The sequence below is a fragment of the Pelodiscus sinensis genome, chromosome 6 (genome assembly GCF_049634645.1).
Source record: "Pelodiscus sinensis isolate JC-2024 chromosome 6, ASM4963464v1, whole genome shotgun sequence".
Taxonomy (NCBI): Eukaryota; Metazoa; Chordata; order Testudines; family Trionychidae; genus Pelodiscus; species Pelodiscus sinensis.
This window is the reverse complement of record NC_134716.1, coordinates 82,649,035-82,676,757: the sequence shown is the minus strand read 5'-3', so window position 1 is coordinate 82,676,757 and position 27,723 is coordinate 82,649,035. Positions and strand designations below refer to the sequence as shown.

Below are 27,723 nucleotides of genomic sequence, written 5' to 3'. Positions count from 1 at the left end.
CAGATTCTATGTAACATTTTATAGGGATATGGCTAGGACTGGAGTAAAACATAGGCACTATATGCTATTTCTTCCTGGAATTATGTACTTTTTCCTTTAATTGAAAAAAGGGAGTTACTCACCTTGTGCAGTAACGACTGTTCTTCGAGATGTGTGTCCCCGTGGGTGCTCCACTGTAGGTGAAGGGTCGCCCTGAGCCTCAGATCGGAGCTTTCTATAGCAGTTTCCCCTGTTGAGTCACGCATGCCCAGGAGGCGTCTCGAGCCCTTGCTGCCTCCTGAGGAGTGAGACTCATCCCCCTCCCTTTCAGTTCCTCGTCTCCGCCCGAGTAATTTCGACTCCGAGCAGAGGGGAGGTAGGGAGGGTCGTGGAGCACCCACGGGGACACACATCTCGAAGAACAGTCGTTACTGCACAAGGTGAGTAACTCCCTTTTCTTCTTCGAGTAGTGTCCCCGTGGGTGCTCCACTGTAGGTGACTACAAAGCAGTATCCAGTATATGGTTGGAGGGAGCCGGAGTCAGTGTTTGGCAGTGGTGGAGAGCACTGCCGTGGCAACTGCTGAGTCACTCTTAAGTTGTGGAAGAATGACGTAATGTTTAGCAAAGGTATGATCTGAAGACCATGTTGCTGCCCGGTAAATGTCTCTTAGGGGGACATTGCTCAGAAAGGCTGTGGAGGCAGCCGTGGCTCGAGTAGAGTGTGCTCTTGGTGGGCATATCAGCGGTCTATTGCCCAGTGAGTGGCACTTAATTATGCATGTAGATATCCATTTTGAGATTCGTTGAGATGATATCGGTGTGCCTTTGGATCGTTCAGCGATGGAGATAAAAAGTCTTTCAGATTTACGGAATGGTTTTGTTCTTTCTAGGAAGAAGGCCAGAGCCCTCCGGATGTCCAGGGTGTGCAGAGTGGCATCTGTCTGCGACGAGTGCGGTTTTGGGAAAAAGGTAGGTAACACGATTGGTTCGTTAATATGGAATTCTGTACCGACCTTTGGCAAAAACGTGGGGTGGGGTCTAAGTATGACCCTATCCTTTGTGAAAATTGTGTAAGGAGGTTCTGACATTAACGCTCCAAGTTCGCTCACCCTCCTGACTGAGGTGATGGCTAGGAGGAAACAGACCTTCATAAAAAGGAAAGGAAGTGGCACTGTTGTCAGTGGCTCAAAGGGAGGTCTGGTGAGGTAGTTCAAAACAAGATTTAGGTCCCACAAGGGGGGTGGAGTCCTATGTGGTGGGTATACATTCTGGAGTCCCTTGAGGAATCTTTTTGTAATAGGGTGGTTGAAAACGGAGAATCCATCTACTGGTGTATGAAATGCTGCTATTGCAGAGAGGTGTACTCTTAGGGAAGAGACAGAGAGTTCTGATGCTTTAAGGTCCAGAATGTAATCTAGAATGGTATCTAATGGTGAGGCACGGGGCTCCATTTTGACTCGCTGACACCAGTGACAGAAACGTGCCCATTTCTGTTGGTAAGTTTTCCGAGTAGACTGTCTCCTGCTCTGGAGGAGGATGTCCTTTACTTGCTGGGAGCAGCGATCTTCTACCTCTGAGAACCAGAGAGAAGCCAAGCCTGAAGATGCAGGGTATTGAGTTGTGGGTGCAGTATCTTGCCGTTGTTCTGAGATAGTAGGTCTATCCGGTACGGTAGCGGGTAGGGGGGCTGGACCGCTAGCCTGTGAAGGTATGGGTACCAGGTTTGTCGAGGCCATGATGGCGCAATCAGGATGACTAGGGCTTTGTCCCTCAGGATCTTGCGCAGGACTCTGGGGATGAGCGGTATGGGAGGAAAGGCGTAGTGTAGGGAGGCTGTCCAATTGATCAGGAAGGCATCTCCCAGAGAGTGTTTGCCAAGTCCCGCACGTGAGCAGAATTGGGGACATTTGGTGTTCTGGGTAGAAGCAAAGAGGTCTATCGATGGCCATCCCCACTGGTGGAAAATTGAGTTCGCCACCTCCGTATGTAACTCCCATTCGTGGTTCAAAGCGAAGTTTCGGCTGAGTGAATCCGCTTTGATGTTGTTCACCCCGGGCAAGTAGGACGCTATGAGGGTGACTTGGTTGCGGATGCACGAGTTCCACAGGCGAATAGCCTCCGCGCATAAAGAGCGGGAGTGGGCTCCACCCTGCCTGTTTATGTAGAACATTGTGCAGATGTTGTCTGTTAGGATGCGGACTGTGTGATTGGCGATGGAGGAGGCAAAGTGTGCACAGGCATTCCTTACTGCCCTTAACTCGAGGAGATTGATATGTAAGTGTGTCTCGTTTGGGGACCATCTGCCTTGAACTTCGTGGCCGTTCATATGTGCCCCCCAGCCTAGCAGGGAAGCATCTGTGGTGATTTGGATAGTGGGTTCGGTTTGTTGGAACGGAACCCCTGTCAAGAGATTGCTTGGCACTGTCCACCATCGTAAGGATCCCAGCACGTCTGGTGGGATAGTAACCGTTTTGTTTCGAGGGTGCCGTGATGGGATATAAACAGTTGCCATCCAGAGTTGAAGACATCGAAAGTGCAGGCGAGCATGGTGGACTACATAGGTGGTGGAAGCCATGTGGCCCATTAGTCTGAGGCATGTAAGTACTGTGGTGGTAGGAACTGTAAGCATCCCATTTATAATTTCTTGCATAGTTGCAAAACGTTGTTGAGGTAGGTATGCCCGGGCTGTCACTGAGTCCAGGCGTGCACCAATGAACTCTATGTCTTGAACTGGATACAGCGTTGACTTGTCTTGGTTGATTAGAAGGCCTAGACGACTGAGGAGGGTCGTGGTCGTCTGTATCATAGAGGCTGTTTCGGCGTACGAGGATCCCTTTAGGAGGCAGTCGTCTAGATAGGGAAATATGATGACGTTTTGTCGTCTGAGATATGCCGTCGCGACAGCCAGTACCTTCGAAAATACTCTCGGGGCTGATGAGAGGCCGAAGGGGAGAACCCTGTACTGGAAGTGGTCTGGTCCCAACATGAAGCGCAGGTAACGTCTGTGGGAGGGGTGGATGGTTATATGGAAATAGGCATCTTGGAGGTCGAGGGCTGCAAACCAGTCCCCTTGATCTAGCGCAGGAATGATTGTGGAGAGTGTGACCATCTTGAAATGTTGTTTCTTGAGAAATTTGTTCAGTTTGCGGAGGTCCAATATAGGTCTCCAGCCCCCTGTTCGTTTTTCGGTTAAGAAATAGCTCGAGTAAAACCCTCTCCCGTGGAACTCTCGGGGTACCCTTTCTACTGCTCCGATGAGGAGGAGTCGATCGATTTCTTGTTTCAGAAGGGTCTCGTGAGAGTGGTCCCTGAAGAGGGACGGGATAGGGGGAAGGGTAGGGGGGATAGAGGTGAAAGGGATGGTGTAGCCCACTCGAATGATTTCCAAAACCCAGCGGTCCGATGTTATGGACTCCCATTGAGGAAGGAATGGGCGCAAACGATGGGTGAACAGATGGCCATGTTGGGGTAGTGCTAGATCGTAAGCAGGGTGTCGCAGGCCCTCGACCAAATCTTCAAATTTGCTGTTTAGATGGTTGGGTAGTTGGTGGGCGGGCCTGGTTGTGGCGTCTTCTGGGACCTCGTTGCCTTGGTCTAGTGTCTTCATAGGGCCTCTGTGATCTATTATATTGCCCATATCGGTATCGGTTGTATGAGTTATATGGGGTGTATCGTCCGCGTCTATAGGGCTGCGTGCACATGCCCAACGTGCGGAGTGTAGACTTGGAATTTTTGCTGTTATGGAGTATTTCATCCGTAGTGGCTGCAAATAGTTTGTGCTTGTCGAATGGCAGATCCTCTACTTTAGGCTGGAGATCGCGGGGAACTCCTGATGACTGGAGCCAAGAGGTTCTACGCATGACTACCGCTGTAGCTGTAATTCGGGCTGCGGTGTCAGCAACATCCATTGCGGTTTGAAGAGCAGTGCGGGCGATCATATGGCCCTCATGAACTATTGTTTTCAGGATGGATCTTTTAGACTCGGGGAGATGTGGTATCAGCTCTCCCAGTTTTGAGTAATTGTCAAAGTCATGATTTGCTAAAAGAGCAGAGTAGTTCGATATTCTGAGTTGTAAGGTGGAAGAGGAGTATACCTTCTTGCCAAAGGAGTCCAGCTTTTTGTGGTCCTTGTCTGCGTTGCCCAACTTGTATTGTGGGATCTTTGCACGTTGTTGCGCTGAATCCACTACTAACGAGTTGGGTTGTGGGTGTGTGAAAAGAAAGTCGTTGTCTTTTGATGGGACAAAGTACTTCCTATCGATCCTTTTATTCGTTGGTTGAATGGATGCAGGTGTTTTCCAGAGGTCTTCCGAGGTCTCCATTATTGCCTCGTCTATAGGGAGGGCAATCTTGCTATGTAATGTGGGATGGAGATTCTTTAGCAGTTGGTATTGTTTCCTCTGGACCTCCTGCAGGGAAACATTCTGGCTTATTGCAACCCTCTTGAATAGATCTTGGAATTGTTTTAGGTCGTCAATTGGTGCAGAATCTGATGGAACTACGGCTTCATCTGATTGTATATCGGGAGCATCAGAATGTGTGACGTTTATTGAGTGAGTGTCTGATTCATTGTCAGAGATTCGGTCCACCTCCTCATCCGAAAGAGTTGCTGGAGGTAGGGACTGCGGCCGAGATAAGCTTCTCCGGGATGGAGTGGAGTGAATTGGGGAGCATTGTCCACGTGATTCCCAGTGTTCCCAGGGTCCCCATTGCGGATAAGGTGGGGGTGGGTAAGGCCAGTACGGGTGCCATGGGTTCTGTTGTGGTGGGGCTCCGTAGTCATAAAAGCGAGATTGCCTAGGTGATGGGTGCCTCGAGGAATAAGATGTGTGGTGATCATCCTCAAGAAGGGGAGCGTCTCGGCTGGATAAGATTGGTGTAGACCTGGGAGGGGATAGCCGTGATAGGGACTTCCCAGGTGAGTAGGATGTGGAAGGCAGACACTGAGCAGAAAGACTGCTGTGTGAGAGAGCTTCTTGCTGGCTCTGCTCCATAGCAGTGTCGTCTGGCTGCCTGTCAGTTTGCCCTGGCAGCGTTAGTGCAGCATCCTGCTGCTTATCTGGAGGTGGTGCCGGGCGTTTGGGCTGTGGGTCACTCTGCTGCGGTGCCGTGGTTTTAGTCGGCACCGTAGCTTTAAGGATCGCTGTGGCTTTCGGCGCCATGGAAGGCTGTGCAGTTGAAAGCGGTGCCGCTGTTTGAAGCGGCACCGCGGTTTGCTTCGGCGCCGGCTTTTCTTGCCGTGCCGGCTGTTTTGAACGCTCCCGGGGCCGCTCAGCAGTGGCGTGCCCCGATGCCGGCGCGGAGTGGGAGGATCGCCCCGAAGCCTTTGTGGCGGGCGTCCTCCCGGTCTGGTGTGCCTCTACTCCATGTTTAGGAGAGGAGGAGGCTGATAAGGAGCGGGATGGTGAGGCTCTACCCCTCAGCTCGGTTCTGGAGAGAGGGGGAGGCTCTTGGCGCGTTCCCGGCTGTTCTGCGGGCTGCAAGGCTTTTTCGAATAGGATCATTCTTAGGCGGAGCTCACGGTCTTTCCTGGCTCTCGCCGTGAGGGAATTACAATGAGTGCAGCTGTGGGGAGAGTGAGATTCCCCCAAACAGCGAATGCATTTTGAATGACCATCCGAAGCCGGCATAGGGTCCCGGCATTGGTCGCACTTCTTAAAGCCTGAGGAGGCGGACATGTCCGGTTCTCTCCTCTAAGCTTTTTTTTTTTTTGTATTTATTTTAGTGTTCCTGCTGTTGTCGTCAGTCCGTGTTGGTTTCTTTCTTTTTTTTTTTTTTTTAAATCTGTTCTTTCTTCTCTGTGTTAAAGAGCTGTGAAAACTCCGGTATCTCTGAGACCCGGTCTGAGGTGATTCAAGCCCCCCCCGCGAGGGCGGTTGAAGAGGAACTGAAAGGGAGGGGGATGAGTCACACTCCTCAGGAGGCGGCAAGGGCTCGAGACGCCTCCTGGGCATGCGTGACTCAACAGGGGAAACTGCTATAGAAAGCTCCGATCTGAGGCTCAGGGCGACCCTTCACCTACAGTGGAGCACCCACGGGGACACTACTCGAAGAAGAACTTAAAGCTAGAAACTTACCTTCAATTTAACAGTTAAAAAGAAAGGCTAAATTAATTTTAAATTTGTATTTTTCTCTGGCTGAGTGGTTAAAATAAGATAACCCTACCTGTTGGTATACATTTGTTTTGCTAAATATTTTGTCAGGCTTTGCTAAACATTTAAAACCTAGTGTAGTAACACACTACACTAGAAAAGCCAGTGGCACATAATGGAGTTGCCTATTGAATAGTACCAATGTCTCAGAACTGGCAGTTGCCTAAAACCCTGCAGAAGCTGGGGAAGAGCAGATTGTTCCTTCCGTAGTCTGCTATGGTGTCTTCCTATGAACCTATATCCACAGCATCCTTTGTCCATGCATTGTTCAAATCTTGAGTGAGGAAGGTGGCTTTCAGAGGTTGTAAAACCAGTTTTGTAGTCTTCAACAGTGCTCCCCCAGTGTGTGATGGATAGGTAGAAAGACAGAAAGGGGCACTGCTTGCTTCATGCTTTCCACCTTAACCTTAGGCCATACAAATCTATTATGCACAGAGATTAGACAGTAGTTCTTGATTTCGTTCATAATTTGAAAATATTGTCCATAATGCAATCTAACTGACCATAAAGCAGAAAAGCGTATCCCTCCTCCCACAAATATTCAGTCTCTATTACAGTGGTTTTAGTGGTTAATTTGGTTTATGACTCATAAAATGATTGGCAAAAATCATTGAGCAACCCACCATACTCCAGAATTCTTTGCAATCACAAATGGTTAAGGGTTTTGGATCACAGGACAATTTTGGCACCAAATACAGTGGATTTTTAAAAAAGGTGAAGGGTGGAAAGCACGAAACAAGCCATGCCCCTAGACTGAAGGAGCTGCCAGTAAGAAGCTAAAGTTTCTGACTTTTTCCACCTACACACCAGACACTGGGGAGCACTGTTGAAGACTGCAAAACTAGTTTTACAGCTTCCCAAAGCCACCTTCATCATGCCAGATTTGAAAATTGTATGGACAAAGGATGCAGATGACAGGTTCAGAGGCACACCACAGCAGAATAACGAAGAGGAAGTTGCTCACCCTGTGCAGTAACGACAATTTCTTGACGTGTGTCTGCCTGCTGGTGCTCCACTGTAGGGCTGTGTCTAGACTACATGGCTACGTCGATGGAGATTAGGGTTATAGGCAAAGGGAAATGCGGCAATTTAAATAATCACCGCTTCATTTAAATTTACATGGCTGCCGCTCTGAGCCGACAAAAAGCTGATCAGCTGTTTGTTGGCTCAGCACGGCAGCCATGTAAATTTAAATGAAGCGGTGATTATTTAAATCGCCGCTTCATTTCCCTTTGCCCAATAAACAAATCTACATGGCTCCGTCGACGGAGCCATGTAGTGTAGACGTACCCTAGGTGTCGGGTTGTCCTGGCACTGCAGACTGGAATTTGCAGTAGCAATAGTCGATTGGGCCACGCATGTGCAGTAGGAGCCTTGTCATATTTGCACCTTTGAGCCTTGCACACGTGGCCCAATCCTCCTTAGTTCCTTCTCTATGCCTGAGTAAACAGGCATAGAAGGGAGGGAAGGAGAGTGGGTCATGGAGCACTCACAGGGACACATCTTGAAGAACCACCATTACTGCATAGGGTGAGTAACTTCCTCTTCTTTTGAGTGCTGTCCCTGTGCATGCTCCACTGCGGGCAACTACAAAGCAGCGTCCATTGAGGAAGGTGGGCTTCGGAGTTACAGTTTAGAGGCAAAAGACAGGACTACTCTCACCAGTGAAGTATCAGACAGTGGTCTGGATAAAATGGCAATGTTTTGCAAAGATATGGTCGGATGACCACGTGGCAGCACAACAGATGTCCTTGAGTGAAGTGTTGCAGAGGAAGGCCATAGACATTGCCATGGCGCAGGTGGAGTGTGCTCTCAGACAAATTGGAAGAAGCTTATCCTGTAGGGAGTAGCACTGAACTAAGCAGGAGGATATCCAGTTGGAGATAAGTGGGTAGAGATGGGCATGCCCTTGGAACATTCCGTGATTGATATGAAGAGACACTGTGATCTGCGGAAGCCTTTGGTTCTATTGATATAGAAGGCAAGGGCTTGGCACACATTCAGGGTGTGAAGACTGGCCTTCTGGGGGGGAGGTGTGTGGTTTTGGGTAAAAGGTCGGCAAAATGAGTTTACTGATGTGGAAGAAGACCATGGATACCTTTGGCAGAAAGGAGGAGAACTGGAGCCAGTGCAGGGGGGAGCTGGGGAGCGCAAAGGCGCAGTGGGGGACCCAGCACCCAGTCCCAGACAGCTGCGGCTCTGCCTTTTAAATGTAGTAAGAGCCTGGTGGCTCCTGTGGCACAAAAGATGCTTGTGGGAGGGGACCCTGAAGAGGGACTAGATAGGTGGTGAGGTTGAAGGGAGGGAAGTAAGAGAGATGACATATCCCATACAGATCTCTAGTACCCATCAATCTTTTATACACCTTCTACCACCAATGGGTGTATAACCAGAGGATGAAAAGATGGTACTGCTGCAAGGTCACAGACATGAGGGAGGTTAGACAGACCCTCGACCAAATCCTCAAACACTGTTTAGAGACCTGAGTAATGTTCCCATTCCCCATCCAGTTGCTTCAGCCCTCAGTCAGCCTGTTTCCTGGCTGCCTTGATTGGAACCTCTCAGGCTGGGGTTTTAAAAGCTCTGAGGCTATGAGAGCTGGAGCAACTGTCAAAAAGCAGCATCTGGAGCCTGAGCTATCTGTCCCTTCAGGCTCTGGCAGTGGGACTGCAACAATGGGTGTATTTCTGGGGAATGGGAGGGTCTCCCAGACAGCAACTGCAGAATGAGTGCCTGTCTGATACAGGCATGGCATCACAACACATGTTGCTCTTTTTAAACCCCAGTATGGTTTTTTCTCTTACCCTCTCCCCAAAAGGGAATAAAAGGGGAAATTAAGAAACCAAGAGAAAAAACACCAAGCTAAACAACTGTATTTTCTGACTAAGCAGGCCCTAATGCTGAGGAGAGAAGCTGAGCTCCATCTGCAACTGAGGGTGGTAAAGCAACTGAGGAGGGTTAGGTCATGTGCGTGAGGCGCTAATGGGCAAACCTACTGTGCATGTGTGGCCCAACTGACTACTGCTATTGAAAAGTCCAACCTGTGATGCCAAAATACCTGACAATGGAGCACCCACAGGGACAGCACTTGAAGAATCTGCTCTTTCCCAGGCTCTGCAGGGTTCTAAGCAATTGCCAGCTCTGAGACATCAGTACTGTTCAATAGGCATCCCTCTCATACACCACTGGCTTTTCTAGTGCAGCGTGTTACTCCACTAGACTTTAAATCAGAGGTTGGGAAACTCACTGACATGGCCCAAGTGAGAAGCCAAAAGACACATGCCCAACATTCCCCTGGCATACCAGAGCCAAGGGGGGCCCGGGCTAGTAGATTTGGTGGAGGAAAAGCCTTTAGGCAGCACTTTACTGCACTAACTGGAGGAAGGGGGAGCAGCAACGTGCAGATCTGTGGATCAGACCCAGTTCTGGCTTGCCTGACTCTGGCCTACGAGGCTTAGGGCTTCTCCTCTGTAAAAGCTTATCAGGTAAGTCGACTAGTTGATTCTCCACTGCCTGTGCTGCCTCTATCAGAGGCAGCAAAGGGCGACGGGGGGCGGGGGGGGGGGGGGGGCGTGGTACTTCAAAGGGGAAATGTCTCACAACTGAGTCCAGGCTCACCTGTGTGGGGCTGCCTCTTTGAAATGCTAAGGCAGTGTTTCAAAGTGGTGCTGTGAAGCCCGGCTCTGCGGCATTTCTGCAAAACCTGGAATCAGCTGGGGAGGCCCCAGATGACCCTGGGTTCTGGGGAAATGCTGTGTAGAACCAAGGCTCAGCTGGGTACTCCCCAGCTGATCCCGGTTTCACTGAAATGCTGCAGGGAGCCTGGGAACAGCTGGGGACTCCCCAGCTGACCTTGGCTCTGCACAGCATTTCAAATCTGCAGTGCAGCATGGAGCCTAGGGTCAGCAGGGGACCGAGTCCCCAGATGATCCCAGGCTCCATGCTGTGCTGCAGATTTGAAATGCACAAGAGCCCCCACTGGGGACTCTTGTACATTTCAAAGCTGGAACACTGCGTACAGCCCAGAGTCAGCATGCAGAGTTCCACATTCCTCCTCTGAAATGTACAAGAGCCCCGGAGGGGGGCTCTTGTACATTTCGTAGGGGAAATACGGAAGTGCCTATCGACTAGTCAATTAACCAATATTTGGACGTTAAACAATCATCGGGGAATTTGGCTGCTTTCCATCGCAGGTAAAATTCTTGCAAGATGTTAAATCATCTGGTCACTCATCTGGAGCGTGGCCTCCTGCCGGAGTCACAATGTGGCTTTCGTAAGGGCCGCGGGACGTCCTATTGACATGATCTTTGCTGCGTGCCAACTTCAGGAGAAGTGTCAGGAGCAGAATCGTGATCTTTACATAACCTTTGTTGACCTCACGAAAGCCTTCAACACTGTCAGCCGACAAGGTCTGTGGAGGATCATGTCAAAGTTTGGCTGCCCCCACAAATTCATTCAGATGGTACGCCAGTTTCATGATGGCATGATGGCCAAAGTGCTAGACGGTGGAGAATCTTCTAAGGCATTCCCAGTCACCAGTGGCGTTAAACAGGGCTGTGTACTCGCACCTACACTGTTCAGCATCATGTTTACTGCTATGCTGAATGATGCCTTCCAGGACAGTGTTGCTGGAATCAGCCTTAAGTACAGAGTGGATGGGAATCTTTTCAACCTGAAGAGACTTCAGGCTATCACCAAAGTGAAAGAGACTGTTCTGAGAGACTTCTTGTTTGCCGATAATTGCGCCTTGTATGCTGGCTCTGAAGCAGAGATGCAAGTTAGTGTGGACAAGTTCTGCACAGCTTATGACAACTTTGGACTCACCATTAACAGCAGAAAGACTGAAGTCATGTATCAGCCTGTCCCTTATGCACCATACACAGAACCCACAATCACAGTCACAGGGCAGATGCTACAGGCAGTGGACCAGTTCACTTACCTTGGCAGCACTCTTTCCCATGCAGCTAACATTGACATAGAAGTCACATGCAGAATAGCAAAGGCAAGTTCTGCTTTTGGTAGACTGCGCCCCACTGTATGGGAACGTCGAGGAATCAGCCAAGCAACAAAACTGAAGGTCTACAGAGCCGTGGTACTCACCACCCTCCTGAAAGGCTGTGAAACGTGGACTGTGTATCGAAGGCACGCAAGACAGCTTAATCACTTCCACATGACTGGTCTTCGCAGAATATTATGCATCAGGTGGCAAGACAAAATACCAGACACTGAGGTTCTCTCTAGAGCAAGTTTACCATCAGTCCACACTCTGCTGATGAGTGCACAGACTAGATGGGCAGGTCATGTCATTCGTATGCCGGACGAATGTATACCTAAGCAGCTCCTTTTTGGGGAACTCTCTACTGGTAAACGCTCACATGGTGGACAGAGGAAATGTTACAAAGACGCACTCAAGGCCTCCCTGAAGTCATTCGGAATTGATACAACCACTGGGAAATCGCTGGCACACAACCGCCCTGCCTGGTGCAGTCTCATCCACAAGGGATGCCAAGCTCTTGAAACAAGGCGCATCTCTGAAGCGCAACACAAGCGTGTGCTGCGCAAGTCCAAAGTTACCAGTGCAACGACTGCAATGCCTACACGTCTGCCCGACATGTTCCAGGACATTTGGTGCCCGAATTGGCCTGATAAGTCTTCTTCGGACACACTGTATCCAGTCTCAAAGCACTTAGTGGTGCTGAGGTCTTCATCGACCACGATGGACGAACAACCACCACCACCACCACCAATATTTAACATCCTTACTTCCCCGACATCAAGGAGCTGGTGCACCAGCCCACAGGTGGAAATATGGGGGAGGAGCAAAGGCTAGAATGCTGGTGTGGACTCTTCAGTGCTTTGGTAGGGGGAGCTTGTGCCTTGGGGTGGGGGCTGGATCCAGGCAAACCAGGGGCCTGATCCAGCCCTCAAGGCTGTAGGTTTAAATATTTAAATATTTAGCAAAGCAAAACATGCAAAGGGGTGGGGAGATCTTATTTTTAACCATTCCTCAGCCAGAGAAAAAAATCAAATTTAAAATTTATTAATGTAATTAAGTATAGGACCAAGTCCTGGATACGTGAACTAAACTCATTCTGTATCATTCCTGCATGCAGCTCCTTTTACAGAAAAAACAGATTTTTTTGTTTCAGTATTTTAAGCTCTTGCTAATTCAAAAAATATAAAATTTAGAAAAACTCACCCACCTCAATAAAAGAATCAATGTGTAACATGAGAGCCTGGGTCCTACTGATGATAAACTGATTGACGCATGCAATAGCATGGGACCTAGAAGTAGGAAAAGCATATATTTAAAACTGATGGAAAAATTCATCATCAGAAACTTTGGTTAAACTGCATACCATCATAAAAAAATTGGGGAGAGGAAAACAAAGTGAAGACACACACTATAATATCTAACAGCACTTATCAGAAGTAAAGAAGAGCAACCCAAATGTGCAGATCAAGAAAGTATTTCCAAACTACATGGATGTATTTAATTTTTTCTTCTTTTCCAAAGGAAAACCTCAGGAAAACATAATACAATTTCGCAACTATAGATTAAATGCTGCTTTAAAAAAAAATCAATTACTCAGTTAAAAGGCGCAAGGCTCAGTTAAAAGCACAATTAAATCCTCATTCCTCTTCTGTAAAAGCCAGCAGGCAAATAGGCAGTACTAGAATACAGAAGGACAGGCAAATGAGGCAGAACAGATTTGGCACACTGGCACAAAGGTTTTGGTTTAGCAGAGGCACAGAACAAATTCACTGACCACCCTTCCAGACTGATAACTTTATGCACTATAACAGAGTGAAAGCCACTTTCAAATTTGGCTCCTCCGTTCTGAGACACAATGACCTCATCATCTGCTATCACTGAGCCCTTTCCAGTCCACATACATGCCTAAATTAGTCAAGATTTTGAAGGATCTGGAAGCATTTTGTAGAGTTCCTTATGCTATACTGAGACTAAGACAATTAAGAAAATGCATGATTAGAGATATGAAAACACGAGAATCAAATTATTTGCAGGAATTGTAGAATATGGCAGCTCTGAAAATACTGTAATTTCCAACAGAAGGATCTTATTCATGTTGACTCATCTGAAACTAGTAGTCCCATGCACTCTATGTACTGATGTTTATAATGTATCTGCCTCCTCTTTATCAAACCGAATTATTTTTTCAATATTGTTTATTTTCAGTGGAACTAGACTGTAGAGATTGCAGGCCCAACTTTTCCAAATCTCAGACTCAAAAAAAATGGACAAATTGAAAATTAAAAATTTAAAGCTAAAACAATGATAGTGTGCTTTTTTTATTAAATGAAACAGATCCAGATTTAATTTCATTCTAAAACCATACCAATTAATCTAAACATAGTAAAAAATATGGGCAAGGAGAGAAAGACCAACAGAAATACACTGCACAAAACACTAATAAAATATGTTAATGTAGGGTTGTCTTCTACAAAGCAACAGAAGACTGAATCCAATACATTTCTTCCATCCCTAACTTCCTAATTGTATAAAAGATTGTGGAAGTATTTTTTTTCTACCACATAGTTTCATAAAAATAGTATTTCTTGTAAAAACAATTGGATTCCATGTTTGTCCAGAACATCAGTCTGAAATTGTTTTCAAGTATTGTCTTTTCTTTAAATATTAAACTTGCATCCTGTTTAGGCTGTTTTGGGAGACATGCAGAAACTTTATAGCTCATTTAAGAGAATACATTTCCCATAAGCGTTTAAAATAAATGTCGACATCACTGAACAAGAATGACTATGTGCTATTGTGGCTGTTCAGTAAGTTCTCCTTCCATGGGGTGGGTTTCCCCCCTCCCCCTCTTCTTCTGCCTCCTAACCTTTATTTTAACAGGGGAAAAAAAAGCATTGTGACAAAGTAAGGAGAGTTTGTTCTTTTCAGAGGAAAGTATTTCCCCCATTTTGTATAGTATTAGATTAGATCAAGCTCAGAATTATTCCTTACATTATATTTTCTAATGCTGTGTTTACTAGTTTCAGAAGTCTCAGTGGCAAAAACCTTTACCACTTTTTCTTGGGAATCTATTCCACAGACTAAGATTTCACTATCATGAATTTTAATTTCTACTGTGATACCTCTTCCTTCACTATCTTTAACCCTGTTCCACCGGTGATTTCAAACTATATTCATATCACTGTATCTCCTCAGCAACCTGCTCTTTTGTTCTTCTTTGGAATTTTTGCCATGTGAGCAATAGCTTCTAACTTATATGGTGCCCAGAAATAAACTCCATAAATATCATAGTAACTTCTTCTCACATACAATGACTGTACATGTAACAAACTGTTGTATTACACTGTAAAATGTTTAATTTTATGACCATCACCACCTCACAGTTATCTTTTGTAGTTATCCACTATATAGATTTTTTTTCCCAGCCCACTGGATTTTAAAAAAAATATTAGTACTAGCAGACTTACAGAGATCTGTTCTCAGCCTGCCCCGAGGCTGCCAGGGGCCTGTTCTCTGTCCTTCTTCCCCCCCCCCCCCCCCAACCTCCAGGGGCCTGTTCTCTCCCTTGCACCCTCCTGCCGGCATTGCGGCCAAGGGCTGGGAGAAGGGTTTTGGGCAGGGAGGCTACTTACTGGTGTTCTAGCAGGCAAAATGGCAGAGCCCCAGTCCCGTTGGCCACTTCCTTGGTAGTACAGCTGCTCCCAGTGGATAATCGACAGGATAGCACTCCCCTGAAGGCTTGCTGCCTCCAGGGGCCACTCATAACATGTCCCTCTGAACAGGATTCCCTCCCTTTGCATGTTATGGAAAAGAGCCCCTTTCTTTGGTCTTCTAATTGTCCTGGCACAACTAAACCCTGACCTTGATTTAAGTTAGAAGAGAAAGCCGCATAGCAAATTTAGTGTCCCTAGCTCTTACCATTTAGGAGAAGTTCTTCAACAAATGGACTTGCAGGAAGAGACACAGATTCACACTACAATTTATAATCACCTCATCTAAGAAATGAGCATGTTCTTAATATTATATCCTTAAAATATTAGAAACACTTTAAAATGCTGGAACAGTCAGAAATGCCATTTGATGAGAAACATGTTACACCCATTTGCTTTACTAACGAAATGTATATTACTTTTTTACTTTATTCATGTTCACACTGCAGGAAATACAGTGATGAGAGCCTGATTTGGATTCTACTATTCTGCCTGATGCTTTTAACAACAGATTTAACAACTTACGTTTCAGCTGCTGAATCTTGTTGCTAGCAAAGTCTGGAGAACACAGTTGATTTAAGAACCTTGGTTGCTAGTAAGGCTGAGGACACCCCTTAACTGGTCAAAAAGTGACATGCAGGTCATTGACACTAACATGGAATCCCAATGCTTTTTTTTTTTCTTGCATCCACACACATACAGGATCACTCAGGCATTTTAAATACCACCACAAGATCTCTTATTACCAAAATCAATTTTAATCTTAGACTGCGTTGTTGCACCCATACCTACCTTATTTTTGGACTGCTGTGCTTGAAGAACTGTAAAAACTTAGGGATCATAATATTGAGTGGTCGGTCTAATACATCGCTATCTAAGATTTCAGCAGAATCTTCACATATTTTCTGAAGAGCTCCAAATGCACCCTGTTAAAACAATTTTGCTTTCCTCAGAAAAAAGTTAGTTTCTTCACAATGTTAATCCCCCACTCCCAAAGAAAGAGGACAAGGAAAGAAAAAAGAAAACTAATGAGTAGCTAAATATCTCTATTTAGTATTAAGCATGGCTGGCTAGCTATTTTTACCAGTTAGCAACCAAGTAAAGTTATGACCTCACAAACATTAATAAGTTGCAACTTAATTTCATAATGAAAAGATACAGACAAATATTTACACATTTTTATCTGATCTGTAAGATACCAATTTGAGTGGCAGGTGACATTTTATTCATTCAATGCTAGTTTATCTATACTGCATGTTTTTCCTGCCTTATTTACTAAATGTATTTTATTAAAGCACAAATCAGATTTTAAGTTATGAACAAAACTTTCCTCCATGTATAACAAAGCAAAGTACTTTCCTCTATATTTAAAAATTTTAAATCCAGTATAGCAATTTTCCTAAATTACCTATACTTAATTTTAAAATGTGTATGATAAACCCTAGAACTCCAGTCTCAAAATGATTTATTTGAATTTTTTGAAAATGGTTTCTCAACTCCATCCACAACAAAATATTAAGAAAATAAGAAAAAAAAATGTTTAACCATGACAGTTAGCCTACTTAGACCATCCCTGTTGGATTTATTCTGGGTATCATTTATTGTTCTCAAATTGTTACAGAATCTTTTTGTACACACCACCTCAAACACCTTTTGTGGATCCGATATAAAATAACTAAAATAATGTAATAGAGAATCAGGCAGTAGGATACTTAGATGACAGAGGTAACACTTATACTGATAATTAAGGTTTAATAAAGCAAGCTTAACATGTGCCTTCTTCTGTAGCCCTTTGTGGTCACTTTGAGATTATTTTTAGAAACCTATTCTCACACTAGGGATGTTAAATTTAGTTTAATCAGCTAGTCAATGGAATTTCCATTGACTAATCAATAAGCGGGGGAGCCGTAGCGGGGTTAGCTCCTGCTCTCAGGAGCTAACCCCACTGTGGCTTGGCTTTTTAAATGTATTAAGAGCCAGCAGAAGGGAGGCTGCGGAGGGAAGCTTCATGCACTGTCCTGCCCCTAGCAAAATCTCAGCACTTTTTGGCCAGAAACAGGCCAAATGGAGCTGAGAGGCTTTGCTGGGAAGAAGGGACGGTGCAGCACAGTTTCTCAGCACCCAGAGACTGGTTTCCAGCCCACACGAGTGGACAGATATTGCTGGGGGCACAGGGCAGTGCGTGAAGCTTCTCTCCGCAACAGAGACCCACATGGAACAGAGCTGTTTGGAGAGGCTGGCAGCCAGGAAAGCCTGACTAACTGCATTGCTGACCAGGAGCTGCTTAGATAAGTGCCTCCTAGCCAGAGCCTGCCTCTGGCATTCCAACTCCTCCCATGCCTCAACTCCCTCCCAGACTCTGCACTCCCTTCCTTGACCCTTCTCCCAGGCCAGAATCCTCTCCTGCACCCATTCCCCAGACTCTGTACCTCAGTTTCCTGTCCCAAGTGACAACCTGCTCCTTCACCCAAACTCCCTCTCAGACCCTACACCCACTCATGCACCCTAGTCCCCTACCCTGAGCTCTCTTCTATACCCAACCTCCATGCCACACCTCTCCCTCCCAAAGAAGAGTGCAGCTCTTGACTCCTTACCAAAATCTTGGAGTGCTCCCCCCCCACTTAAATTATTGCCCACCCCTCAGTTAAAGCATAAGTATGTGGCAATAAGTAGTTACAACTGATTATTCATTCAAGAGCAATAGTTCCCAAACTTTTTACTAAGGTGACTAACTATATTTTTGGGGGAACCTGATCCCCAACACACTTTCCCTTTTTTAGCTCTCCCAGTTCCGTTTCCCTCATCTCTCCCCGTTTTTACTCAGCCTTTCCCCCTCCACTCCCCAAGCTCATGCCCTTTACTCTTGCTCTTCAAGATCTGCCCCTCCTGCAGCCCAACTACAATAGTTATCAAATTGCTGACAGCTCAGTCACTGCTCTGATAATTTCTACTGCACTAAAGCCATTGTGAACACCCAGTTGTCTGCTGTCCAGGGGAACCAAGAATCCAAAAGAAACTGATAGCCAACTACTGGCCCAGCCACTTCCTCTGTGAAACTAATGTCTGGATGCTAATCCCCCACAGGACGTGCTTTCAGGGCATATTCAGTCCACTTAGATCCTTGTTGCAAACCACCGGTGGAATTTCCATTGACTAATCAATAAGCGGGGGAGCCGTAGCGGGGTTAGCTCCTGCCCTCAGGAGCTAACCCCACTGTGGCTTGGCTTTTTAAATGTATTAAGAGCCAGCAGAAGGGAGGCTGCGGAGGGAAGCTTCATGCACTGTCCTGCCCCTAGCAAAATCTCAGCACTTTTTGGCCAGAAACCAATGAGTTGGAAATCACTAACTCAAAATTAGACTACTAGTATATAAAATAACACTCTAAATTTGTATTTGAAACAAAACTCCTCCTCACCTCACAGGTATTGTAGTCTTCGGAATCCAAGAGGCTGCAAAGTTTTGGTAAAAGTTCAGGCCAATTCTGCAATTCTCCCTTAGAGGCAATGGTTGTAATCAGAATACCTTGTATGTGTTAGAGAAAAAGGAAGAAAAAGTGAGATTCTCTTAAGAAATAAGGTTTAGCAGAATATAGCTTTTGTAAACACCTCCAACCCTCCAATACAACTGCTCAAAGAACTACTTAGTTAAGTAATTTACTTTTTGTTGAAAGCAGACAAACTATGGAGGATGGAAATTTTATAACAAAGAAAGTTACTATATAAAGGGGGTGGGGGACAATAAAAGGGGACACTCCAAGATTTTGGAAAGTGGTCAAGGGACACACTTTTCTGTGGAGAAGATGTGGGGTCTAGGATGGAGGTTGGGTGCAGAAGGATACATGGGGTAAAGGACTACAGTCTGAGAAGGAACTTGGGTGAAGGAGGGGGTTGTGCCCTGAATCAGCGGATCAGTGTGTAGACTCAGGGAGAAAGTGGGGGTGCGGGAGAGGATTCCAGCTTGGGGGAGGGATGTCTGAAGGGGTGCAAGATCTAGGAGGGAACTGTGACTTGGAGCAGGGAGGTGCAGAGGGTTTTGACGGTGACTTGTGGGAGGGAGTTGGGGTGCGGGAGGCTAGCTTTGGCTGGGAGGCACTTACCTAAGCATCTCCCAGCCAGCAGCACCCCCAAAGCAGATGGGGCTCCCTGCCTTGTGCAGCCCCAGAACATTGAAAATGCAGCCTGTTCCCTTGACATGGCTCAACTCGGGGGGGGGGGGGGGGGGGGACTTGCACTCCTCACATCCCCCAGGCCAATCTCAGCTCCTATTGCCTGGCTGTTGGCCAATAGGAGAGGAGATATTGGCTGGGCTCAGTTCCTACTGTCCAGTTGTTTTCACCAATAGGAGTTGAGGATTGGGCTGGGGGTGGGGAAGATGACCCGAAGCCTCCCCCTCCTTCCAGAGTAGAGTCACACGGAGCAGCCCTGCACTCAACACAGCAGCTGCTGTGTGTCTCGGGGTTCTGGGAGAGGCATCCATCGGCCAGATCCAGTGGCTTGACGGGCCAGATCTGGCCCATGAGAAGCATCTTGCCCACCCCTGCTATATAACCTCTCTCCTAACAGAAATGACTGGGAATTCAACTGATTGTTGCTATCTGTTGTCAAGGAGGTAGTTCAATCCTCTCAACAAAAAGTTAGGTCACTCCTCACCCTGCTAGCCCACAAAGTCTCCTTCAAACCAAATGTTAAAGTAGAAACCTACTCAAGCTGTGACTTGAGTTAAGAAACTTGGTTTATGAACATAGGAATGAAAACAATTAAAAAATTCCTACAGGAAGCAGAAACCAAGTATAGGAATGCTAATAGTAGGCTTTTTGTCATATGTTTCCCACCATTGTCTGAGCACACTAGCAATAGCAAGAGTGTAAGCAGTAAAAATAAGAAGGGTGAAAGGAGATCAATATTAAACGGACCATGCCATCCAACACGGCTCAATGCAGAGATACATGACAATACTTAACACTACTGGCTGTCATTACCTTTTCTACACTAGCATTCTGACTACTGCTATTACCAGCTAGTATAAGCAGCTTTGAACACAGATGAGGAGACAAACAAAACCAAAAACTAGCATGCCTTTCAGCTCTGAATTTTAAATCAGTTCTCAATTTCCAGGAATCTTCAAAATGAATTTGAATATCCTCACACACTTCTAAGAGCTTTAAAAACCTTTAAAAGAGCTTTTACTTCTCTCTCCCCCCCATGGCCATTTTGGTACTGTATACATAAATCAAGTGAGTGTTCATCTCTGCTATCCCAGTTTGAAGAAGATGCTCCACAAAGTGAATGACCAACTATTTCACAGAACTGTGTTTAAGGCAGAGCACTAGATTTCCCCGGGGCTGCAGGGGAGGGAGGTGGGGCACAGATTTACATTTCAGAGTGGTCTTTCCAAATGAACTTTAAAATTCACCCACCTGATGCATTTTGCATGCATACGTGAACAAAATGTTGAAGTCTCTTCCTTGTGTTTTTCTGGACAGATTGGGGAAATAAGTCACGTAGTACAGGTTGAAATTCCTGGTCCAGCACCCTTGGGACCTGACTGGTCTCAAACCAGGGAATTCGCTAGATCAGGGGAGGTTAATGTTTGCTCTTCCATGGCTGCCATCCCACCCTCCACCATCCTCCAGGCACATGGGGCTCTGTTCCTGGGCTCCGTTTTTCTTTAGTCCAGCAACACTCCAGCCCCAGAGCATCCATGGGGGTCACCCATGATGTTGAAGCAGGGATGTTGCTGGACTAGGGAAATCCTGATTAGAGGATAAAATTGTAGTCTGAGGTAGTGAAAGTTTTGGAAAAAAAAATGGCTATGGACCTGTCTCATCTCCTTCTGCATTTCCTATAGGTTTTTCAAGAATGAATATCAGTAAAAGGTCTGTTCAGAGCTAAGTTCTCTCATATTTACTTTATTTGGAGAAAAGACCTTTTACTCTGCAAGTTCAGCAACTGTCTATATGTAGGTGCTCCTCAAAATAAAAAAAATTGATGCCGCCTCCTCCCTCCACATCTCAAAAGTAGCCATGAACTGATTGGATAAAATATCTGCAAGGTGAGCATGCAAGGCCTCTAACCTACTGGCAGAATAGTAATAGAAATGTAGCCGTGTTAGTCTGGTGTAGCTGAAGCAAAATACAGGACTATGTAGCACTTTAAAGACTAACAAGATGGTTTATTAGATGATGAGCTTTCGTGGGCCAGACCCACTTCCTCAGATCAAATAGTGGAAGAAAATAGTCACAACCATATATACCAAAGGATACAATTAAAAAAAATGAACACATATGAAAAGGACAAATCACATTTCAGAACAGGAAGGGGATGCGGGGGGAGGGGGGGAAGGAAGGTAGGTAAATGTCTGAATTAATTATATTAGAGGTGGGGAGAGTTAGATGTCTGTGAGCTAATGGTATTAGAGGTGATAATTGGGGGAGCTATCTTGGTAATGGGTAAGATAGTTAGAGTCTTTGTTCATTCCTTCTCGGAGAGTGTCAAATTTTAACATGAATGACAGTTCAGAGGATTCCCTTTCAAGTGCAGATGTAAAAGGTCTTTGTAGCAGAATACAGGTGGTTAAGTCATTGAGAGAGTGTCCCTTCTGCTGATACCATTATTGGACCTAACCAAGTGAGTTATAAGATCAACAACACATATTCCTGCGCATCCAGAAATATAATTTATGCTATCATGTGCCGAAAGTGTCCGTCTGCTATGTACATTGGACAAACATCTCAGACACTTCGCCAAAGGATTAATGCCCACAAAACAGATATCAGACAAGATCACAAAGAAAAAACAGTTTCTTGCCATTTCAACCAGAGTATTTGAAGCAAGCTGCTCTGCCAATTAAGATAATCAAACCATAAACGTTCGTTTGAAAGAATAGGAACACAGTTCTTGGATATTACTATGGGCTACATTCCAGGTGATAGACTTTCTAGAACTTTCAACAAGAAAACTAATACACAATTATTCAAAAGATCCATAAAGGTATTTAATAAACGTTTGAAAAACTGGCATAATCCTCATATTTTGTTAGCCTTTGCAGTTGACCTCCAAGAAAAACTGAGGTGTGAGGAGTACTTTGAGAAGTTCATTAAAAAAATATCAAAAAAGTGATGGGGGAGGGAGGCAGGACAGATTCAGCACCTAAGACTTAAGTGTTTAAGGCCACATTTAAGCATTTCAGGCCACATTTAAACAGGATGCATCTTGTCTCTCTTTTATCCTCAAAAGATAAATGTTTTATAGGTGCTTTTACAATTAAGGAATTTCTGCCTACAGCAGTGATGTAAAGCATTCAAGATATTCATTTTAAGTTTCCAGCGTAACCCAACTTACTATATTGGTAACAATGGGGAGAAAGTAAATAAAGACTGCTAAACTACCAAACATACAAAGATGACATACAACGTTTCCCACAAACTTATTTGGTGCACGACAGATGATGTACATATCATAAAGCTTACAATGTAAAAAAGACAAAACATAAGAAAATACAGTTGAACAGGACTGCCTGGCACAAAACAAAATTGAAAGATGGCAAGTAGTCTAGGAAACACAAGTTAACTTTGGGAGTATTACCCTCAGCACACAAATTCCTGCACATTAATCTCACCTCCTCATTCCCCAAAAAGTGTGTATATTTTGCTATAATTAAGACTGGAGGAGAGCTGTAGTAGTTCAGGGTAGGCCAGCTGCATGGGCAATTGTAAACATTCTATTACACTTCCATATTCTGTGCTGCATTGAGCTGTGCACAGGGTATGTTAGCACAAAGAAGAGAGTGCACTAACTTACAAGGAGTTGTTTTTCCTGTAGGTGAAGGCATCAGGTGCCTTTTATACATCTAGACTAGTGTTTCCAAATCTGCAGGCTACTTGCAGACCTATCAGGACATAGCTGCAGCCCATGTGTCAGCCTCAGGGCCATACTGGTTAAGTTCTAGAGAGATTGGATGCTGTCCACATAACACTGAGCTGCTATGCAGCCCACAATAGTAAACAGCTTGAGAATCACTAATCTAGATGGTGAAGATTATTTCCTGCCATTAAATAGGGTGAGTGAAAGTCTTACACTACTTCAGGCAAGACGCTAAGGCTTTGTCTGTGTTAAAGTCTAAAGCGCTGCTACAGAAGAGTGGTCATGGCAAGAGTGCTGGGGGAGAGCTCTCCAAGCTCGAGGGGGAGAGAGTGGTGTAGGTTTTCATACCCCTGAACAAGGAAGTTACAGCATAGTGCCAGAGTAGACAAGCATTAATATGAGATCTAAGCATCAGTTTTGTCCATTTACCTGAATGTCATCAGACCCTGGAATTTTAACACTTTTTGCTGATGCATCAGGGAGGCACCTTGAAAGGTACAAAGGGAAGCCCCATTAGGTTGGAAAGCTCCAAACATAAATCCCAGAAGTGAAATCGTTCTCTTCTGATGAAAAGTATTTACTGAATCCTTTTAAGAATCTGACTATAGAAGGATGAGAAAAAAATCCATTTTGCACTGCACACGCTCAGCTGAGAGTCATGAGTTGTAATTTTACAGATATACTAGTTATACCTCAAGGATTGGTCATGAGTTGTCCAATACAGGAGGGATTCCCCCTTATGACAGAAAGAAGAGGTTACCTCATAACTGTAGTTCTTCGAGATGTGTTGCTCATGTCCATTCTGATTAGGTGTACCTGCGCCGCGTGCATGGATTCTGGAGCTTTTTTCCCTTAGCAGTATCCATAGGGCCAGCAGGGAGCCCCCCTGGAGTGGCGCCGGTATACCGGTGCATATATACCCCTGCTGGCCCTCCCACCCCCTCAGTTCCTTCTTGCCAGCTCCTTCCGACACGGTGAGGTGGGTGGGATGCAGAATGGACATGAGCAACACATCTCGAAGAACTACAGTTACGAGGTAAGTAACCTCTTCTTCTTCGAGTGCTTGCTCATGTCCATTCTGATTAGGTGAGTCCCTAGCCGTGTCCCCCCTCCGGAGGCGGGGTCGGAAGGTGACAACTATTCCTGTCCTATCTATATAAAAAGCCAACGCCCTCCTAATATCCAGGCAGTGCAGAGCCTGTTCCCTGGGCGACGCGTGTGGCTTGGGGTAAAACACTGGCAGGTAAATATCTTGGGACATGTGGAAGTGCGAGACCACCTTGGGAAGAAACCTCACCTTATCTTTAAAAAACACCGTGTAAGGTGGTTCTGAGTTGAGAGCCCTAAGCTCTGACACCCGTCTGGCCGAGGTAATGGCCACGAGGAAAGCTACCTTATAGGACAGATGTATCAAAGAGCATGAAGCCAGGGGCTCGAACGGGGGCTTCATAAGGGCAGACAGGACCAGGTTAAGGTCCCAAGCCGGTACCAGAGGTCTCTCATATGGCATCATCCTGTCGACTCCCTTTAGAAATCTTTTAACCAAGGGATTGGCAAAGATAGACCTTTGCCCCCCCCCCCCCCCGGCGTGGAATGCTGCTATGGCCGCCAGGTACACCCTTAGGGAGGCTGTGGCCAGGCCCTGTTTCCGTAGGTGGAGAAGGAATTCCAGAACAGTCGGAAGTGCCCCTTCACCTGGAGCGAGCATCCTGCCCTCCAGCCAGGAAGTAAACCTCTTCCACTTAGCCTTGTAAAGGGCTCTAGTGGACGGCTTTCTGCTTTCTAAGAGGACCTCCTGGACTGCTCTGGAGCAGGCTCGCTCCGTCACTGAAAGCCACGCTGCTAGGTGGAGAGATGGAAGGCTCAGGTGGAGCGCCACCCCGGCCTCACAGCTCTGAGTGATTAGATCTGGCACTAGGGGTAGCCTGAGCGGGCCCTCCACAGTCAGATCCAGCAGGGTGGTGAACCAGTACTGTCGAGGCCATACTGGCACTATCAGGATGATCCGGGCCCTGAACCTCTGCACTCTGAGGAGTGTGTCGTGGATCAGAGGGAACGGGGGGAAGGCATAGAGTAGGCCCCTGGGCCAGCTGACCTGCAGTGCATCTCCCCAAGAGCCCAGACCGTGCCCCATGTACGAACAGAACTCCCTGCACTTGGCGTTGCTCAGAGTTGCAAACAGGTCCAGGCAGGGAAACCCCCACCTTTGGAAGACCCCGTGAAGTACATCTCACCTTAGCACCCACTCGTGCGCCTGGATCGAACGGTTGAGCCTAGCCCATTCCTGGTTCCCGGAAGGTGACATGCCTCCAGGAAAATACCGTGGGCTATACGCAGTTCCCATAGATCTAGGGCTTCCCGGCACAGGGGAGAGGAACACGCCCCACCCTGCTTGTTGATATAGAACATGGCCGTAGTGTTGTCTGTCAGCACCGCCACCACTCTGTTCTGTAAGTGGGGAAGGAACGCCCTGCAGGCCAACCTGACCGCCCGCAGCTCCTTGATATTTATATGGAGGTGAGCCTCCTCTGTTGGCCACGTACCTTGCGTCCTGAGGTTGCCCAGGTGAGCGCCCCATCCCACGTCCGAAGCATCCGTGACCAGCTGCACTGACGGGGACGGCTTGGTGAATCGGACCCCCGCACACACCGTGACCTCGCCCTTCCACCAGTCCAGCAAACGAAGAATGTCCTGAGAGATAGTCACTACTGTGTCTAGCGGCGACCTCAAGGGGTTGTGCGCTACCTTGAGCCACCCCTGCAATGGGTGCATGCGCAGCCTGGCGTGTTGGACCACGTAAGTGCCCGCCGCCATATGGCCTAGGAGCCTCATGCAGCTGGGAACTCCTGCAGCCCCACTACCAGAGAGTGAATGGTCATAAATCTGTCTCTCGGTAGGGACGCCTTGCCCAAAGGCGAGTCCAGATGGGCCCCCACAAAGTCTATGACTTGCGTGGGCTCTAGCAGTGATTTGGCCTCGTTTATGAGGAGGCAGAGACCCTCGAACAAAACCCTGGCCCTTGAGACATGATCCAACACCTGTTCTCGAGACATGCCCCTTATGAGCCAGTCGTCCAGGTATGGGAACACTTGGACCCTGTGCCGCCGCAGAAACGCAGCTACCACCGTCATACATTTGGTAAAGACTCTCGGAGCTGTACACAGTCCAAAAGGGAGGACCATAAACTGGAAGTGGTCCTGTCCCACCGTGAACTGTAGGAATTTTCTGTGACTTGGAAAAATTGAAATGTGGAAGTACACATCCTTTAAATCAAGAGCAGCATACCAGTCCCCCTTTCTGAGCGATGGGATGATGCAGGCTAGCATCACCATCCTGAACTTCATAAAGGTGTTCAGGTTTCGGAGGTCTAGTATGGGACGCATGCCCCCTTTCGCCTTGGATACTAGGTGGTAGCGGGAGTAGAAACCCTTTCCCCTTACATCTGGGGGCACTCTTTCTATGGCCCCTATCATCAACAGGTTGGACACCTCCTGGCGAAAGAGTGTCTTGTGAGAGGGGTCCCTGAAAAGGGAAGGGGATGGGGGGTGGGAGGCAGGATAGGTAAGGAAGGGGATAGTATATCCCTGCTTCACCAGGTCTAGGACCCAACGGTCCGACGTGATCTTTAACCATTCCTGGTAAAAGAGGGAAAGACGGTCCCCAAAGGGTGGACAGATAGGTGCTACTGGTACTCTGCTCTCTGGCGTACCTTCAAAATGAGGGCTTAGTCTGGTGACCGGGTGACGGACCTGAGCCTCTCTCGGAGTCTGACCGAGGGCCCCTACGCCTGCCTCTGAAGAGGTCAGGGCAGCTATTGTTACGGCCTTTCCTGCGACCCCTATCATTGTTTTGCACCCTTCTAGGGTAGGATCTAGTCTGGAAAGAGTTCCTCTGAGGCGCCAGGGTATGTATCCCTAGCGACTTCAGGGTCGCTCTTGAGTCCTTCAAGCTATGCAGCTTGGAGTCAGTCTGCTCTGAAAACAAGGCCAGCCCCTCAAAGGGCAGATCCTGAATGGTGGTCTGCACCTCGGGTGGGATGCCAGACACCTGCAGCCAGGCACTACACCTCATAACAACCCCTGTGGCCATAGCGCGGGCTGCCGAATCAGCTGCGTCCAAGGCCGCCTGGAGAGAGGTACGTGCCACTGCTTGTCCCTCTTCCGTCAGGGCCCCGAATTCCTGGCAGGATTCGGGAGGAAGCTGGCTGGCAAATTTCTGCAGAGACGCCCATGTGTTAAAAGCATAACGCCCCAGCATCAGTTGCTGGTTAGCTATACGCAGCTGGAGGCCCCCCCGTGGCGTAGGCCTTCCGGCAAAATAGGTCCAATCTCCTAGGCTCCTTCGCCTTCGGAGTAGGACCTGGAGGCCCTTGGCGCTCCTTCTGCCCAGCGGCCTGAACCACTATGGATCCCGGAGCCGGGTGGGTAAAAAGATGCTCGTGCCCCTCCTGGGGTACATAGTACCTTCTCTCGACCCCCTTCTGGGTCGGTGCGATAGAAGCCGGCGTCTGCCACAGAGTTTTAGACAGCTTATCCACCGTTTTATTCAGTGGGAGTGCCACTCGACCAGGGCCCGCTGCCGCTATGATGTCCACCATAGGATCTAGGTCCTCATGAACCTCCTCGTGCTGGACCGCAAGATTGACCGCTAGCCTTCGGAGCAGCTCCTGGTGCTCCCTGGAGTCCATCGACGGGGGCTGGGGCGCGGGGTCGGCCAGGGCCTCGTCTGGTGAAGACGAGAACTCCCTTGAGGGAATTGCCTCTTCCTCAGCTATCTGTGCCCCTGGTTCCCCCCGGGCAGAGATGTCCACATAGGTTGAGCCCGGCTGGGACATAGCCCCCTGCCCCTGACCAATAACCGGGGGTCTTGGCATCGCCACCATAGACGAGCTGTCTCCAGGCGGGGGGGGCTGTCAAGGAGGTGGCAGACGGGGTGCTACTCCTTCGGGACGACCACGCTGACGGCCCCGTAGGGGGAGGCCCCTGGGCCTGGTGGTATGCCCAGGGCGTCCAGAAAGCCCACT

At 47.3% G+C, this 27,723-nt stretch overlaps 1 protein-coding gene and 1 long non-coding RNA gene across 4 annotated transcripts in view; one reads left to right on the top strand and one right to left on the bottom strand.

The window, feature by feature from the left end:
• Positions 1 to 27,723, bottom strand: part of TNPO1 (transportin 1) — a 208,201-nt gene that overhangs the window by 74,936 nt on the left and 105,542 nt on the right. For all 3 annotated transcript variants that reach the window (XM_006124293.4, XM_025185277.2, XM_006124294.4), the window contains exons 5-7: positions 18,254 to 18,360; positions 15,631 to 15,764; positions 12,336 to 12,417 (exon numbers count right to left, since the gene is read on the bottom strand). In XM_006124293.4, the coding sequence (XP_006124355.1) occupies positions 12,336 to 12,417; positions 15,631 to 15,764; positions 18,254 to 18,360 (323 nt within the window). The remainder of the gene's footprint in view (positions 1 to 12,335; positions 12,418 to 15,630; positions 15,765 to 18,253; positions 18,361 to 27,723) is intronic.
• Positions 289 to 5,861, top strand: LOC142829919 (uncharacterized). Its single transcript, XR_012904836.1, has 3 exons — positions 289 to 419; positions 871 to 949; positions 5,790 to 5,861. It is a non-coding gene; the product is annotated as an uncharacterized LOC142829919 (long non-coding RNA).